Genomic DNA, 20,008 nt, shown 5'->3' with positions numbered 1-20,008 from the left:
GATCATATGGATTTATCCAAGAAACAACATTGAATGGCACTGATAAGGATGACAATTTTTGCCATCTCGATCCTAATATTATTTTCAAGGGATAATTACATTCTTCTCTTCTAAACTTTGGTGTAATTACTTGTAAATTGTCTGTAATTTGAAAAATTACATCTAGCACTAATGAGATTTGCTCTCGTCTAACAAATAAGTTCCTACGTTAGTAAAAAATCTCCAAATTTGCTAGTATTAATAAAAAAATTAAAAAAAATATTCACTCCCAATTGACTTATTACTATTGCATGTCAAATAAATCTTTTTACGATCAAATTATCCTCATACATTTTCACACGTTAATGCATGTGAGGAGGTATATTTTCGCCATTATAAGGCTTGTTTTGTCCGAAAAAAATGTTTGATTTGTAATAAATCAGTAATAAGTTAATTGAGAATAAATATCAATTTTCATTCAGTTTTTTTGTTAATATGAGCAAATTCAATGAACTGTTGCTAGATGTAATTTCTCGAATCACAGAAAATCTACAGATAATTACACTAAATTTCAAAAGAGAAGAGTGCAACGATCCCTATTTCAATAACTCTACCCATAAATGATAAATTTATTATTACATCAAAGTGATCAATAAAGAGTTCCCTATATCTATCACCAACTATCAAAATTACAAAAATAAACAAATTTAACTCGTATATTTTAAGTATGTGAGGAGCCCATAATCTCATCAAACAAAGTAGAATTATACAACCTCAACTGTAAGTAATAGATTGAATACAAGCTTGTTACACGTTATGATTTTGATAATTAACCGGTGATTAGATTGTAGGTTGACTTTTTTTTCTGTACAAAGCACATTTTCTTCATTTATTGGCAGACTTCACATTGGATGTATGCTCATTTTCATTCAAATTTAAAAGCTCCACGTATTCTCTACAAAAAAAAAGAAAAAAGAAAATGGTTGGAAATTATTGTGTGCGCATTATGTCTGAATCATTGAGATAATGGGGCTAATTAGATAGGCATGGCGGCACTGAGTTACCTAAATTCAACCACATAATATATATATATATATATATATATAGAATAGGGCAACAATTATTTATTAACATTACAATAATAACAATAAGCAAAGTTAGTTTATTTTGGCATCGATCAACTTTAATTTGTAGCTGTCACACAATCTATAATATGATTTGTATTCAGACCAAAAAGAGGACAAAAGCGAGGGCAAGATAAATAATTATTTGCTCCGTTTTCCTTTTCACGGCCTAATCATGATAGTAATCCCAGGATTTTCATTGCTAATTTAAACATGCAAGAGCGGGAAAATGTCATGTTACGTTTATTTTTTGAAAAAATATGAGTTGTTGTTGCACGCTATCCTTGCAAGCATATAAAAAATTATAGTGTGAAATGAAAAGAAAAAAATTATAAAAATATACGGAACAGAGTGAGGTGATGAAAAAGAAAAAAGTATTTGGGAAAAAAGAAATGTGGGATAAAGTAAGAAAAAATAAATAAATTATAATTGTGAGTTTATTAAAAATATGGAAGCTTGTAAGAAAAAATAAATATGGAAAATGTGAGATAAAAAAATAATTGTAATAGGGTAATTTATTAAAAATATGAAAATTTGTGAGGGCAAAAAATATGGGGAACATGAGAGAGAAAAAGGGAATAGTGGGTTGAGAGAAAAAAATATAATTATAAAATAATTAAGAAATATTAAAATTATTATTATGGGCAAATTTTTTTTAAAAGAATAATGTGAATAAAAGGGTAAAATGGGATAATAAAAAATTGATACACCCATGAATTTTCTTTTATAATAGTATAGAAATTAGATCTATTATCTATACATAAAATAAGAGAAATTCAAATTTAATTCGAGTTTGGTTAAATCAAAATTAATTATATAATAAGTGTAATATACTTATAATGTAATTGATGTACAGTTGAAAAAAAGTGACAAAATACATAATAAGTATATCATACTTTTTGTGTGATTGATTTGATTCGATCAAACTTAATTTGCATAATTTTTTTTCATAAAATAAATATAACGTCATTTTTACAAGAAAAATTACATTCACTGGTACTACCATCCATCCATCTTTAAAGAGGTGATTAAATTGGGTAGGTAGTAGTAGGTTTGAGGCGACATACGCCCTAAATTTGTCAAAGGAAATGGCCCATCCCATGTTGTTCAAAATTTTTTTTTTTTTGGTCTCTAATATCACTTTTTGCTTTTCTCTTTTTTATTGGCTAAAGTACGTATTTTCTTTTCATATAATTGAAAAAAAAAATAAAATATGACCAAAAAAAGGGCTCCTCAAGTGGACCATTTATGGAACAATTTTACTCCAAATAATATAAGTTCGTATGATGTGAAATAAAAATTTTAATTAAAGCATAGGCGTTAGGGAGAGGATTATAAATACATATTAGCATAATAATAACATTTAAATTTATTTATTACAGAAGAATGAATGCATGTGGAGTGTAGTTGTAGTCTTGTAGATAGAAAGAGAGAGCGGTACAGTGTGTGAAGGTGGACAAAACAAGGGATGGAACACAACAAATAAAGGGGGAAAGCAAAACTGAAAAGAAAAAAAGGATAACTGGGCTATAAAAAGAAGAAATAACCGCGCCACTTTTTTCATTTAATTTCCCTCTCCTATTTATTTATTTTTATAAAATATTAATTAATAGTCCCGGTCGGGTGTATTGTATGTCTGTATTAATCCATCATCCTTCTCCCCCAATCCCCTCTTCCCCTCTCATTCAATGCTTTACCCAACTCACCACCACCCTTTTCTCTTCTCATTCAACCCTTTTTCCCACTCTTCTTTATCCTCTCATCCTCTTTCCTCTTCTCTTCAGCTTCAGGTTCTGCTTCTCTCTTCATATTTTTTTATACATTTATTCATATCTTTCTGCTTACTTTTTTGCTTATTTGCATGTGGGTTTTTGTTTCTAGGGAATGGAGTGCGTGCAGGGGGCTTGGGTGAGCGGGTTCGGGTCCGAGATGACACCAAAGACGGTCGCCTTTATGGATGACTTCTTTGCTGGCCCCAGCGCCGGCGCTTCCGGGGAGGACTTGTTTGTTGACCAACTCCTCGACTTCTCTAATGACTTCTCCGAAACGGAAGAACAGACGCAGCAAGTGCAAGAACCGGAGGAGAACGAACAGGACAAGAAAAAGACTTGCTCTGTTTCACAAGAACAACAATCACCGCCGGAGAATAGTGCTATTTCAGCAAAAGGCGATTTTGGCTCTCTTCCTGAAAGTGAATTAAGCGTTCCAGTAAGCCCAAGTTTCAAACTTTTTTTTTTTGTTGGGTTTTGGAAGAAATTATTATTCTTGTTGTGTAAAAGGAAACGTTTTTGGAAGGTATATTTGTGAGGGAAACAGAAAAGAACTGAAAAGATGAGATTTTTGACAGGCGGAGGGCTTGGAGAGTTTGGAGTGGTTATCTCATTTCGTGGAAGACTCATTTTCTGATTACTCGCTCACCGGAAAATTACCACCGAAACCGGCGGAGAAGCGACCGGAACCGGAGAATACGGTCCAGGTACAACCCTGTTTCACAACTCCAATTCAAACCAAGGCCCGAACCAAGAGGGCCCGAACAGGGGTCCGGGTTTGGCCGGTTTTGTCGCCTTCATTTGCCGAGTCTTCCACCTCATCCTCATCTTCAACCTCCTCTACGACGTCGTTGTCGCCGCAGAATCCCTGGGCGGTTCAGAGCCAGACCGGGGAGTCCTTTCTGGGAAAGCCGCTGGACAAGAAGCATAGAAAGAAACCGGCTGACGCCTCCGCCGGCAGCGGGGGTGGGGCTGGGCAGCCTAGAAGATGCAGCCATTGTGGAGTGACGAAGACCCCGCAGTGGCGGGCCGGGCCGCTGGGTTCGAAAACACTTTGTAATGCTTGTGGGGTGAGGTATAAGTCGGGTCGGCTTCTACCCGAATACAGACCCGCTTGCAGCCCGACTTTCTCGAGCGAGTTGCATTCAAACAACCACCGGAAAGTTTTGGAGATGCGGCGCAAAAAGGAAGTGGAGACGGAAGCAGCCGGTCTGGCCCCACCGGTCCAGAGTTTTTGAAGAGCCATTCTATTAATTTTGGCAGCAGGCAGGTAGGAAAAGAAAAAGGAGTTTTATTAGGGGAAGAGTTGTTTAAATTAGGAGGGGTATGATGATGAAAATGTAGGAAGACAAGAAGCGGAGTGACTGAGGCCCACCCGGGTGAGGATTGTTAGACTTAGGCCGGCGTGTACATTCTTTGAAGGAGGGTTAGGTGAGGTAGGTTAGCAGCAGGGAGTGTAATGTTGAATGTAAGAGAATTAAAATCCTTAATGTTTCCTTAATTGTGTTATTGCGTTTAAACTTGAAAAGGCGATTGTGTGGGGGCGTTGAAATTGAAAAGCTACGAGGAGGGAGGGGGTAATAAGGTGGTGGGTGCACGCCAACACCACCAGCATGTTGTTGATGGCGTGAAGTCTAAGCACTTTGAGTTTGATGGGATTACACCTCTTTTTCCGGTTTAATCATTCATCCGATTTATATATATTTATGGTTTAATTGAACAATTTCAGGATAAATGTTTGTGATGCCAAGTTTAAGATGGATAGGAATGTTTTAAATATGAATAGATAAGGTTTTATGACACCCCCACGCACACGCTCAACTTTTCTTCTTCTGTTCTTCTTACCATAATAATCAATTTCCCATAAAAGCAACCCAAATTGCGCCTCAACCTAATAATCCCTTAAATCAACATAAAAACAAGGCGATTTACTCATAATTCTATATACAGTTGAATATTTAGGAGTTAATACAACTCACTCAAACACATACTAGTTTCAATTATTAGGTAGGTAGCGATGGAGATGGATAGCGGATACTCCAATTATTGTATTTTCACAACAAACCGTCTTTTTTGATGTTTATAAAAAGTCAGAATGGACAATACTTAACACAATAAAATACGAATCGAATTATCAATTTACATATAAGCTTTTATATTAATAATTGAATGATGGATAAGCCGGCACTTTGTGTCTCCTCAAACAAGAGTATCTTTGATGACAACCTACGAATATGGGGTTTGAGGTGAGTAGGATATCCAAACCTAGTGCAAATAAAAAAAAGGGGGATATATAGTTGATGTTTGGACAGTAGGTAGGACGTACAGTAGGGGGAATCAAATTCAATTTAATTTAAATTTCGATGTTACCAATTAATTAATTATGATAGAATGTATGTGTAAGAGAAAGGGAGGCAATGCCCTTTTCTCCTTTAGAATTTGTATGTGTTTGTGAGTGTGGTACAAAAGAAAAGACAAAGACAAGAAAAAAGAGGTGCAGTCTCCAAACACAACTGCTAGCACTGTTGGTGTTGAGTGAAAGCAAGAGCAGATATTAGTCTCAGCTTCTGCTGCTGGGTGCCCACTACCACTACCATTCATCCTAATATTACTATTTTACTATTATTTATTGAAAGCGTAAATGCCATTCATCTCAATTTAGTAGATTGGGTCATTTCTTGTTAATCAGAATATAATCCAAATCAGCATAAGCAACCCTTAACAATATTGGAGGGAATGGCAGACCAAATTAAGAAGAGATTAATTAATGTCTGACACAAACATATATATGGCGTCTGTATTTAATTACATACTTAACAATGATTAGTGCGTGCTTAAGTCAAAGGTTAATTTGAGTGTGTGTGAAAGTTATATAAAAATATATAAAAGCGTGCAAGGGGTCTCATATGGTCATATGATGAGCATGCACGTGCTTTACATCCTCAATGCGGCCGCCCCCCAATTCATTAAATATATAATTTGCTAAACAACTCATATAATTAAGAATTGAATAATAGATAGGAATGTGGGACAATCAAAATAGTTCCTCTTCCAATCTCCTCACTGCCCCTCTTCCAACTATATATATATATTCCAAGTTTCCAACCACTTTCAAACACCCCTTATTACATCCTAATACCTATGTGTATATATAGAGTTTTTTTAGGGATTTTGGACTCATCCATCAATATGGAAAGATGAATATAAAACTTGAAACACTTCATTTAATAATTCATACTTTGATTCATCATCTGAACTAACGTACAACTCCTGCTATGTACAATTATATAAATTTTTCTAAAAACTTAAATAAAATATTACTTAATAAAGGAATCGATTTCGTAAAATAAACTTCTCACTTTTAATAGATAAAACATAATAATTTTGAATTTTTAATCTATCTTGATTATCATTGAAAATTATATTTTTCTACACTTACAATATATTTGTATTTTATGAGGATTACTTTTATAAAATTATTACATTTTATTTAATATATAGATCACGTTTTCTTTTTTTTTTTTTTGTTTTGACAAATATCCAACTCTATAGAAAAATATAAAAAAACAAAAAAATTAATTAAATACATTACTTTTTATAATTCACCATCCGTCTAAAATGATCTTACTTTTTAAAATATAATATAAAATAGAAATCAAGAATAAAAACTTACTTCAATAAGTTATAAGAAGGACAACTAAAGAAAGATAGACCATAAAAAATAATTTAAAATAATTTCAAAAGCTCAATATCATTCCAACAATTTTAATAAAAAAAAATTCAAAATTATCAGAAATTAATATTTGATCAAAATTATCATAAATTTTAGTCAAACTTGGTTCTGCTATATATGTAGAGATATTAATGTGGGGCTGGTAATATATGAATATTATCCTACTGAAATCCCATTTATAATTAAAAATTATAGAGAAATTAAATACACAATCAATTAGTATAATTATTGTAGAATAAAAGATGGGTATTTTTGGAGCATTTGAATTGGCATAAATAAAAAATTTAGTGTTTTGGTTGTATGGTGTAATAGTGAAATTTTAAACGTCTATAATTTTTTATTCGATTGGAGTCACGGGACATATCACCCACCATTTCGATCATATAATCCAATCCTTGGGACTGTCAATTAATTGTCGCGAAATTCCATCGTTTCGACCACCTTTTGGGCAAATTTCTATTTTCTTCTTTTCTATTCTTTAGTGAAATTTTACGTATTTTTCTTATTTTTTATATTTATCTTTTAAACTTGTAATCAGTTCTAAGCATGTTAGGACTTTTTTTTAAATAATCAATAATTTTGTTAAGAAATTCATTGTGCAATAAATTATTTTGACTTTCCATCCTGAGTATCCTGGAACATTGGAATTTTAATTACTTTGTTCCATCAATAATATCATCATAAATTTAAAATATATATAAATGTATGCAGATTACACTTATCTATCTATATATATGGGATGGTTATTGGGAATTGGGATGCGTGCAAATGCCAAGACAAATTAAAATATAAAACTGAAAGATGATAAACCTAAGACAATATCAGTGGACTCCCCAACCCTACACAAACTAATTAATGCATACAAACCCAAAACACAAAAGGAGGTTGTAAGTAACGAATCACCATACATTTATGATAAATCAATTAGTGAGGAAATTAATTAAACAGAATCTATTACAATATTTGATGACAAATGACAACAATATCAATTACAGCCAATAAGCGCACCCCATAACATAACACACCAATACCAAACATAAATGTAAATTCCTTTTTTTTCTTAAATGAATGAGAAAATGTGAATCACTTGTAAGAAACCCAATCATACATTGTGTATAGAAACAGGATCTCATCTAATTTCCTTATTCCAAAACGCTGAACAATAAACGGTGGAAAACAACCTCCCTCTTTGCCTTCACTTCATGCAAAATCATGCAAGCAACTAGCTTTATGGCGGAGGATGACCACCGCATCCCCAAACCCAACAACCGCCTCCTCCGCCACCCCATCCCCATCCTCCACCTTGACCACCACCCCCTCCTCCTCCTCCTCCTCCTCCTCCTCCACTTCCACCACCTCCCCCACCCCCACCTCCTCCTCCATTACCACCACCACCCCCACCGCCTCCACCACCACTCCCCCCTCCCCATCCATGCCCGCTTCCGTTTCCTCCACCTCCTCCGCCTCCTCCACCTCCTCCAGAACCATGTCTTCTGTTATGGGCTTTCCTTCCTCGTTTTCCACGACCACTCCCACCACCACCACCACTTCCTGCTCCACCACCACCTCCTCCTCCTCCTCCACCGCTTCCACCACCGCCCTTTCCCATATCCATCTTGCTATCAACCAATAAAGTTGCGTTAATTGCATTAGAACTTTGACCATTTATAATCTGATCAACTCCAGTAGCATCAATTTCATCCCTCAACTCGTTGGCAACGACATCATAGATATTGAGGTAAGTGCTCAACACCATGCAAAGAAGAAGAAGAAACAAGTATACTCTAAAACAACCCATGATTTCTGATTTGTCTCAACGAATTAATGAACACACACACACACAAACATGCAGTTTATATACTACACAGTCTATACCAAAAGGCTGCAAAAAGAAGAGCCACCCAATTGGTAGATGACTTAAATTTGTGAACTGATCAATTTCCTTTTCTTTTACTTATCTATGAATATTGTCCCCACTCACCTTCTCCTTAATGAACGCATGCATATTGGCATTTGCAGTATATAGTTTGAGTCTCCTCACTAGCTCATACCCACCTACAAAAATACAAGATTATTATTTCGATGATGGGGGTAGAGTGGGGTGGTGGCGAAGGAGTGGGTTTTAATTGCTTGAGAAATGAGGATAGGCAATAGGGGGCCAAGCCGGTTGGGTTAGGAGCAAAAGTGGTAAGGGCGCATGTGATGTGATGGAGGTTTTGGTCCACTACTATAATGTTGCGGCTGTACGTGCTAATTGATCAAGGAATTGGAGAAGAAGAAAAGAGTGAATAAAGGTGGTGGCAGTGGCATTGGCATTTGCATTGTGGGCTGGGTGGATTCTCGCGTGCATTCCAGGTAACTCCAACCAGGAAAAGAATACATACAATATACATATATATATATATATATATATATTAATAAGAGATAATTGTATTCCCCTCCTATGATATTTAGTATAATTATATGTAAATCTTCTATAGCTTGAAAAATCACATCTACTATACTTGAAATTTTCTTCCTTCTAACAAATAGGTCTATCCACTAGTTAAAATTTTCTTAATTTGCTGATATTAACAAATATATATATTTACACTTTATTAACTTATTACTGATTAATTGCAAGTCAAATAAATTTTTTCTGACTAATCTCTTATACCTGACTCATATATATTTATATTTGATTGACTATACCCTTATAATAGTCAAGGATATAATAATTCCTCCCATGCATTAACATGTAAAGACGTATTCGGGTAATTTGATCGTAAAAAAAAATTATTTGACCTACAATAATCAGTAATAAATCCATCAGCGATAAATATACATTTTTTATCCATCTTTTTTGTTAATATTAGCAAATTCGATTAGTTTTAAATAATCATAAAATTTAATTATTAAATAAAAATAAATATCAAGAGTTTTAAATATAATTTTTTAAATAATAAAAAAATTATGTATAATTTAACCAAATCTCATGAAAAATGAGTTTAATTATCCCTAGTAATAATTGTTCCCCTCCCATCCCATGTGACGGTCCATTTATGTATAATTCATTATTCCTTTCCCTTTTTCTTCAAGCTATCGCAACCAAAATCTTCTTCAACAACTCATACATCACTATTTCACATTTTCTTTTTTTAATTAGGAATTTTATTTTATCTCGTGAATCAATTCAGGTGTAAAAATATTAAATTATATTGAATTAATCTATTATGTGCAATAATTAAATTAAATGGATATTTCCACACTGAATATTTGATGTACGTATATAAATGATGTGAACAAAAAATAGTATTTCTTAATTAGGTCTAATAGACATTAAAAGTAATCAAATAAAATACTAAGAAATAAAAAACATATAAACCAACGAAGTTGAGAGCGTTATTAGTCTTTTTTTGTGTATATAGGAGAGATTGGCTAAAAGTTGTAGTATAAAAGTAAAAATTACAGTTTCAAGGTAAGACTGTAGTTGGTGGCACTTGTCTTCTCCCACTAAATGAGGTCTCAATTTAGAGGTAGTCATTAGTTAGTTAGAGAAGACTCAATGCCCTGCAGATTTGGTGGAGGATTCTCATAAATTTAGTGAAAGATGATATCAAAATATTTGGATAAGGCTAAATCTCTCAGGAATTCAGTTGAAGACTTCCAGCCGTTGGGATCCCCTGTCATTTGGTAAAGGGTATTTATTGGCAGTTGGAGGATTCGCGATGCTTGGGAGCGATTGAAGCTTGTTGTGTATGAGGGTATCTTGAGAGATAAGGATGTCTCCCCGATTTTCGACTAAGTATTAAGGAGATGTCTTCCTCCTATTGGAGACCAAGCTTTTAATGTTTTGAAGGTACTTCCCGCTGGAGTTGTCACGTGCCCCAGCTGAGGTGGTTGGTCGTTTTATAATTCTGTGTGGTGTGCATTCAGAGATCCTACGTGAATACACCTAAGCCACATGTGAATGCTATGTTATATGGACTTTGACTTTGTTTAAGGGATTCCAAATCCCTAAACACCTGCTTATGGGCCTATGAGGCTCTCTTGGATATGGGTCTCTTCGAATTTGGGTCCATTGGACCTCTTTTGTCCAATCTATTTCTTGCGGGTGCCTCTTGCCAGACTACCTAGGAATTCTACTCAGACTGGGCTTCTTGGGAGCACTTTGAGCCCTTACTGAACTGAGCCTCCTCGGTCACTTTGGGCTTTACTCATTTGGACCCTTTCTTTTTTTTGAACTGATTAGACCTTTTTAGAAGAATTCATTTTTATAAGCATCAATAATCTTTATTGGCCTTAATTATCTTAAGAGCTAAATGACGAAACACAAGTTAAATATATAATGACCTACAAATAGGAATTTTCATCATGTGTTTTAGTACCAATTTTATATATATACTTGAAGACACTTTTTTATGTTTTTCCTTTTCCATTTCAATCACACAGACTATGTAGTTGATAGGCGAAAAGTTGAGGGCGGTAAAGATGAAGCCCAACAATGAAGTAAAGGTTGACATATACGAAGAAAAGCCCAATGTTTTGTGATTTGGGCTCCACTCCGAATGATATTGAGTGTAGTGAGTAGTGGAGTTACAGTTGGAATTGGATATTTTAGAAGAGCTACTTTTGTGGAGTAATTGATATGAGTTTCCATCAGCAATTGTCTTTGAAATAATATCATCCTCTCCACTTCTCAACCTCAATACAACCAAATTACACTCTCAACAAATCTTGAGTTCCCCATTATTAATTACAAATTAATAATCTATATATATGTATCTTATTTATGCTTTTTTATTGTATATTTTTAAAAAGTTAAATATTTTTGTTTTCTTTAATTAATTAATGTTAATATTTCCACATAATAATCTTTATCTTTCTTTTCAAAACATAAACATCAAATTACTTAGAGCTTACAAGTTATGCTTAAATCATATTTTAAGAATGTTAATATATTTAATAAAATAAAAAATTATGAAACTTATAAAATATTTGTAATGACAACTTGTAGTTAATATAATCAAAATTTGTTAAAATCTTAAAATAAATTGGCAAGTCCTTGCTTATTTTACAAGAGCTTAACATCTTCCATTTTAATCTTATAAGCTCTTCCTCTACAAATTACTTATAAATACTTTCCAATATCTTATACATTAACTAGAACAAATATAACATCTAATTATAGTTAATTGTCATAATTAATAATAAATAATTATAATAAATTGTGATTGATCATTGACCAAAGCCACAGTAAGGTTATTGGCCTTGATTTTTGCAAGTATGACTAAGATATTTGATATAATTAAGAATCATAATAAAAATATCTACTATAACTTATAATTATGACAAAAGTAGTTTCCATAATAGATAAGTTAAGTAATTCTATAGGTTTTTATCTAATCATTAATTAGTAATAGTTAATTACCACAACTTAAGCTTATAGGCAATATTAAATTTTCTTCTAGTGTAAATTTCAAGCACTATTTAGGATCTTTTAAAGAGCTTATAAGCTCACTTGTACACCTCTAACTTTATATATAAATAATTTTTATTGTTAATAATACATTGTAACAAAATTAAAAAATTACTATCACTTAATATATATACTTTTAATTATAGTTTTAATATTTTTCTTGTTGAATAAAAGGAAAGCAACAAAAACATTAATCAAAGACTTCTTTTTCTTTTTTAAGTAAGAGCGATGAACTATTATTAATTGAAATAACTTGATTACAACCATTCATATTTTATATCAATCATTACAACAATCATACTGTAACCGGTAATATCAAATAAACAAACTCTCATCAGCACTTACTATTATAGTAGAAACAACATCTACTTTGGTAGACACAATTAACATACTATTTAGTAGGCACAACATCCTACTATAAGACAGAGTGTCTAAAATCATGGGACTCCACCCTCACTAACTGAACTAAACAATCATGGCAAATTAAAGACTTTCTCGAGAAGCTATTTATATATTTTATTTGTCATATGTACACGTTTTGCTTTTGTGAAATACATGATTACGTACGTTAAATTTGGTCTTTGGGTAGCTAGTGTAATAATTTTGACTTAGATATAATCCTAAGATGGATTAGTCAATAGTGGGTTGTTAGGGCTCCAAATGTCTCCTCCCCAAAGAAAAATAAGCTCTAGATATTTCTATCTATAGATAGTAATTTTGAAATATATATATATATATATATATCTGGCTTATGAATTTTGTACGGAACCTAATTGACTATATATGAATTAATGTAGATAGTAATATTGAAATTATTGCAATATATGATATACAATTTGATTATTGTTTTCATCTGAATTGAATTAAACACGTGAGAGGGCTGAGTGGAGGTAAGGGAGCGTGCATATTAATTTAGAGTTTGATGAAATCCCATATCCTTGCTTGATGTGGGGGATTCTTGATTCTTATACGTCTGTCTTCAAAAATTGAAGGAACGTGAAGATTGTGGCAACAAACAATTATATCCAATTCATTTTAGAGTCAATTCTCAAATTTCGCATAATAATAAATATCTTCTCATTATTTAAAAAATTACAAATATTTTATAATATTTGATGAAATTATATAATTCTTGAATGGAGGTATGCAATTGTCAATTATACCATTACTGTATTTTTTTCTTTTTAAAAAAAATTAAAAATTTATAAAAAAAATCAAATGAAGTGGATGAAAAAATTTGACAAATTATAAAAAAATTATCCACTTAGTCAATAAAAAAATCAAAAAAATTTAAATAATAAATAAAATTATAATTCTTAGTCCATAAGGATATTTTGGTCAGTTCAACACAAAAAATGGATAAACTAATGGAGACTAGTGGAATGAACTAATTGTTAGACAACCATTAAAATTAGGAAGATATTAGTAATTTTTCAAATTATAATTTTTCAAAGCCATATGTACGTTATGTAACGTATATGTACATGCCTTCTCTCATATAATTTCAACGGCTAAAATCCTATTTTAGTACCATTAAAAAGGGTGAGTTTTGTTTTTGGTACGACAATTTTTGTGAATTTAGATTTTGTTACCATTAAACCAAAAAATAAGTAGTTTTGGTCTCATAAAGTCATGTGCGGCACGCATGATTGTTATGCTCCGTTAACTGCTGTTAACCCCACCATGGCTGGAAAAGTCATGTGATTTTATAAAAATTGAGGAAAAATTGGCCTTCCAACATCCCATAATATTTTGGTACCATTAAACCTAGAAATAAGCTTTTTTGTCCCATAAAATCATGTGCGATGCAAAATAAGTAATACAACACATTCCAAAACAAAAGATAGAATCCATAAACATGAAGCAAAAGACTTGTTCTTGTAGATCATGGGATTTGACAGGTATCCCATGCAACCATGCAGTGAGTGCAATATATGCACAAGTGTTGGATCCTGATGACTTTGTGCAGAAGTGTTGTCATGTTGACACTTTCTGCTTCTTGATGGACTAGAAATGTGAGGAAAAGTTGATTACATTCCACTTGTGCCTCCGAATTTTGGGAGGAAAAAGGAAAGGCCTGCAAAGGCAAGGAGATTGGAGCCTGACGATTGTAACAACACTTGTACAACAAGATGTGAATGAAGATTGCCCCTCTGGTAAGCCAACCTAAAGTAGTTAGTCAACCTGAAGCTATTTTCATTTGTTTACTATTAATATAAAGTTCTGATATTTTATTTTTTTCTGATATACAGAAGATGAAGAAATGTTGTTGTTAATATTTCTAGTGTTGTTGTTAAGTTTTCATAACTAAGTAGTTACTATTCATGTTGTTGTTCATGTTTCTGTTCTAATGTTGTTGTTAATGTTGTTCATGTTTCTATTCTGGTATTGTTGTTAATGTTGTCGTTCATGTTTCTATTCTAGTATTGCTAGTGTTGTTGTTGTTTCTATTCTGGTGTTGTTGTTAATGTTGTATTATCCTATTACAGCGACAAGATCAAATTGATGTTCCTGTATTAGTAGCTGCTAATGATAGGATTCATGAAGTTAGTCTTTTATTATGACCATTGTTGTTTTTACATGACGTAATTCACAACCTAACCAATCCCCAATTTTTTTTTCTCAAGGAAATTGTGCCGCAAACAATGCATTTCCATGATGCTAACCCTAAACAACATATCTCCTACATCAATACCACCACTATGTTTCATGCATACAAGGGTCAACATTAGGGCACCACCACCTATGGTTGGACACCCTTCTAGCTTTGTTTCTCATCCCACACAAAGTAAACAATTTCACATTAAATTTATATCTTGCAGTTATAATTCTATTTTGTATTTAATCAGCCTTGACCTGAACATGACAGGTCCTATTGGAGATATCATTATACAAGATGGCAAAAAAATATCACTTTATCAAACTTGCGCAATGTAATGACATCTCAGAAGGCACAATCTAAGGATAAAGGAAATAGAAAGATATAGACAAAAAAGTAGAGAATTTTTGTATAGGTTGAAGTTTTTGGCAGGTTTCAATTAGCGAAAAATTGTGCATCGCAATGCATATATTTTGTCAATTGGGTTTTATCAAATTTTTGTCAAATCAGGTTTCAATTAGTTCAAATCGTTTATTTATAACCCATATATTTTGCTTCATGTTTATGGATTCTATCTTTGTTCTGGAATTGTATTACTTATTTTGAGCCGTGCATGGCTTATTTTTAGGTTTAATGGTATCAAAATGCTATGGGATGTTTAAGGGCAATTTTTCCTCCTTTCTCATAAAATCACATGACTTTTCCTGCCAAAATGATGGGGTAAACGGCAGTCAACGGAGCATAACAGTCATGTACACCGCACATGTTGTTATGTGACCAAAAATACTTATTTTTTGTTTTAATGGTACCTAAACCTGAACTCGCAAACATTATATATGACACCAAAAACAAAATTGGCCTTTTTTAATAGTACCAAAACAACATTATGCCTTTATTTCAACATACTTTTTCTAAAGAGCAGCCAATTGATCCGATTTATAAGTTTGGTCTTAGAGGAAAAAACGACATTCTCTTTTTTAGTTGTTGTTGTTATTATTATTATTATTATTATTATTATTATTATTATTAACAGCAGATAAATGATAATAATTTATTTAAATATATTGAGTAATATTTTAATTCCATCAATATATTAATAAGAGTAACAACAATAAATAAATTATAATAATTTATATAAGTGAGATTCCAACCTATAATTTTAAATTTATTCATTGTAAATTGTTGGTTGTAATTAATCGTGAGCTTGAAAACACAGAAAAGTCACTTGAAATCGTATGAATTAATATTTCAGCAATATATAATTAATTAATTAATTCAACAACAAAAACTTGCATGGCAGAGTCTGAACCTTGCAACAGATTAATTAATTTGTCAATCCTCATTAATTACATTAATTAATGAAAAACTTCTATATATGACTTTTATAAGCTGCATGCAGCCATACAATTCCTTATTCGTGTCAAACTCAGAATCACAAACAAAACCAATTTACGTACTATATATCACTCAAACTCTCACTTGAAAAAAAAATTATTATTAGCTCAAAATCATGGTAAATAGTTATTATTAATCACGACTAAATTAAATCGATATAAAAAAATTACCTTTTTCACAATGATAAATTATCTGCTACAGTTAAAAGTAGTGGTAAAAATATTTGTCATGGCTTTTAGTTATGACAGATGTTTTAGCCACCTTCACATAAAACACGACCAACAATTGTTGCGTGGCTGTAGCCAAAAATTATTTCTACAGCTATTTCTTATTAATCATGACGACTATAACCATGACTAAATGTTATATTTATAGTAGGGTCTACATTGTTAATTGACAACAGAAATCATGTCATAATTAAATAATCTGACCCATTTTATTTATTTGTTTTTCAACTTGAAGGCCTAATCTATATTCATCATAATTATATTAATTCATATATATAATAAACCCGAATTAAGATTTAACAAATTAAGAGGTGGAGGAGCTGAAAGTCGGGACCAGAAATTAAATGTTGAGTGTTGGACTTTGCGTATTTGGACGGCAATATATAATATACATACATATAGAATAGCTCTTTTTAATTTTCAACCACTCTAATTAATTTCTGTCTGCTTCTCCCTTTCTTTTCTATTTCATTTCTGCAATATTATTTCTTTTGCTGTTGACGTTTTTAATTTGTATATCAAATAATAAGGGAAAAAATTATTAATCAATATGGTGTTTAGGTAGTACAAAATTGTGATGGATTCCACAATGATTCTGTTTGCTTTCTAATTATTTACACTTTTTCATATAGATATTTCTGTTGGACAACAAAAATTACTGTCCTAAATCCGAAACTTTGATAGGACATAATGAAAATCTTTGTGGGTTTATTTTGCTTAATTGTTCCCATTGTCTGCTTCTCTATTTCATTTTTTTAATTGATATATACATCATTACGATTTTTTAATTATAAAATATATAAGTATAGTACTCATTCATTATAAAAATCAACATATAAATTATTAAGAATTAATGCATCATAAATTAAAACAAATAAACATCTATTACATATAACAATGTCATGACCTTTAGTATGATTGTCATGTAATTAATTATTTTTTAATAAATATATTACATTTATTGTATAACTGATGGTAAAATTAAATTTGGGCGAATATATGGGGTGGTGTGAAGGGGGTAATTATTTGAGATAGTCAAGTCCCGTCTCCAGGCATCAAGAAAAGCCATATTACCATATTTTTCAAAATTGACGTGCTAGTTAATGATGAGATTACACGCTAACACATTTCTAATCTTACCTTGGATATTAAGTATAATCATTTGATTTTTTCACATCTCCTCGAATTAATCAAAATTAAATAAATAATTATTTTATTTTATTTTTGGGTGTGAAAACAGCCAAAGTCGCAAAGGTGGGTTGAAAACATCAATGGTTATCGGGTCCAAAACAAGAAAAAGACTCGACAAAAGCCGATGAGATTTTGCATAAAAATAATCCGTCATTTTTTGTTAAGTTTGAGGGACCAATGGGATGAGAATAAATGTAAAAATCCAGTTGATAATATTAAGTTTTCTCACTTGTAAGAAAACCAAATTCCAACTAAATTATTAATATGTATATATTCTTTTTTGCTTTTCTTCAAAGTTATTTTTTCTATTTATTGATTCGAAATTATTAATAGACTTAAATGTATTACTTATCATTGTGAATTGTGGATTTCCACTCAGTAGCATTATTAATATATTTGATTTGGGTATAAGGCCTAGTTGATCCAAGAAAAATTAATTCGAGTAGGAGGTCGAGGTCACTCCAATAGTATCCCAAATCAAGTTTGGAACTTAAGAAAAGAAAATATCATTAAGCTTGTTGAGATATCTCTAGTTAAGATCTTTCAATACTTAAGTCGAGAGACGATTGTAATAAAAATATAACCTACCACAAATAAAGTGTAATGAATGTATTTATAAGACCAAATATATTTACTTGTCTGGGCCACATGGCACATCTCCAACTATAAGCTGACAAGTGATTTATGGCCTATATAGTGGGTCAATTGGAGCCGAAAACCCAACTTGAAGATCCTTCAAGTATTTTTAATATTTTTGAAGGACAAATTTGTCCTTCAAAATTATTTGTTGTATTTTCCATATTAATATCCCTACAAAATTACATAATAGACTTTATTTAATGTTTATTTTTCAATTAGTTTGTTGATATGTTGTATGTACGGTTGTTGAATGAAACAACCAATTTACATTGATCTCTCTCGATCTACTTACACACACACACATATATACATATATATCTTGATTCGCAATCTATCAGCAGGATAAGGTCAGCCCACTTCCACGTAAAATACTAATAATTGATATTTATACATTTATTCAATATTTCCTATTTACCCTTTTAATTTTCTATTTTCCCACATCAGAGGTATAAAATAAATAAATAATTAAGTAATTGGTATCACTATATTACTCAATCAATAATTAGTTGCATCATAACTAGAATTTAATTTTTATATAATTAAATTAATTCGGACAAGAATATTAACGAAATTTTATAACAAATAAAAAAGTATAAAGATGCTTATGTTTCTATTTCTGTTAACACTGACCTAACAATGTTATGACATTAATTAACATGTCCCGATATCAAATGGAGTATCACTAATTTCATCAAACATTACATGGATACCAAAGGACTACTACTAATTAGGTATTCATATATACAATTTAATTAAAATTTTAACGGGGCCGAAGGTTCTTTGTCTAACTTTATTAAGATATATAAGTTTATGCATGTTTTTATTATAACTTATAATTAAAAATAATTAAAATGAAATCATGCATAAGCTTATAATTAAGATGTTCTTCGTCATATTAAAAACCTTGTAATTAATATTGCCAAAATGGAAGGAGGTAGCTAGTTTGTGATTATAAGATCTTAATAATAAATTAGGTAGGGACTCCTTACTTGTAAATTTCTAATTTATTGCTTTTTATCCTATAATTAATTACACCTCTTTCTTTCCTTAAACAAATCCTCCAAAACACTTTAATAAATATCTTATAAGCTAACTTTCAAATATTTTATAAAATATTTAATTAAAGTGCTCCTAAGCTTTCTTGAAAAGGTTAAAGCTATTTATAAATTTTCAATATTATTTTTAAAAAGTGATTTAGTGTAAAATCACTAGTTTCAATAGCAAGGTAATTTTTGTGGCGGACCGCTAGATTTTTATTACAACTATAGCACTCATGTTATATATCATGTATGGACGCAGCACATATATATAAAGTTCACATCCATCATTTCTATATTTTAAACAAATACTTTAAACACATAAATTCTATATATATATATATAGATAGATAGATAGATATAGGTGCAACATATATGAAATGTCATATATATATATATATATATATATATATATATATGAAGCTTTTGTAAAAGATTCAAACTGAAAATTAGCACACGACGATTAAGGTAAATTATAAGTTTTGTCCTAGACGATAGAGGGTGTTGCACTTTTGGTCCTATAATTTACGAATTTATTGCATTTAATTCCATAGGATAAAAAATTATAACATTTGTGGTCCCAAATATTAATATGTTTTAACCTATAGGACCAAATGTGTTACAGTTTTTTATTTTATGAGATCAAATATATTAAATCAGTACATAATTATCCTGTGGGACAAAAAATAAAATTTTTGTTGATAATTAAATTACCTTTAGAGGAAATTCTAATTCAAATGAGATTTGATTAATCTAAACGAATTATATAATAAATACAATACACTTATAATGTGATCGAATTTACAGATTAAGAAAAATAATCCATTGTAAAATTGTAGGCGGTGGAAACCAAACTC

General features: G+C 31.3%; 1 protein-coding gene across 1 annotated transcript; it reads left to right on the top strand.

Moving 5' to 3' along the window:
• The first annotated feature begins 2,734 nt into the window (after positions 1-2,734).
• On the top strand, positions 2,735-4,373 carry LOC105179055 (GATA transcription factor 5). Its single transcript, XM_011102650.3, has 3 exons — positions 2,735-2,893; positions 2,985-3,311; positions 3,451-4,373. Exons 1-3 carry the CDS (start codon positions 2,792-2,794, stop codon positions 4,108-4,110), a joined length of 1,089 nt encoding a protein of 362 aa, XP_011100952.1. The 5' UTR covers positions 2,735-2,791; the 3' UTR covers positions 4,111-4,373.
• The last annotated feature ends 15,635 nt before the right edge of the window (positions 4,374-20,008 follow it).

This window comes from Sesamum indicum, linkage group LG13, assembly GCF_026168435.1.
Source record: "Sesamum indicum cultivar Baizhima isolate 11 linkage group LG13, ASM2616843v1, whole genome shotgun sequence".
NCBI lineage: Eukaryota > Viridiplantae > Streptophyta > Magnoliopsida > Lamiales > Pedaliaceae > Sesamum > Sesamum indicum.
The sequence above is the reverse complement of the archived record's forward strand: the minus strand, read 5'-3'. Positions and strand labels throughout refer to the sequence as shown.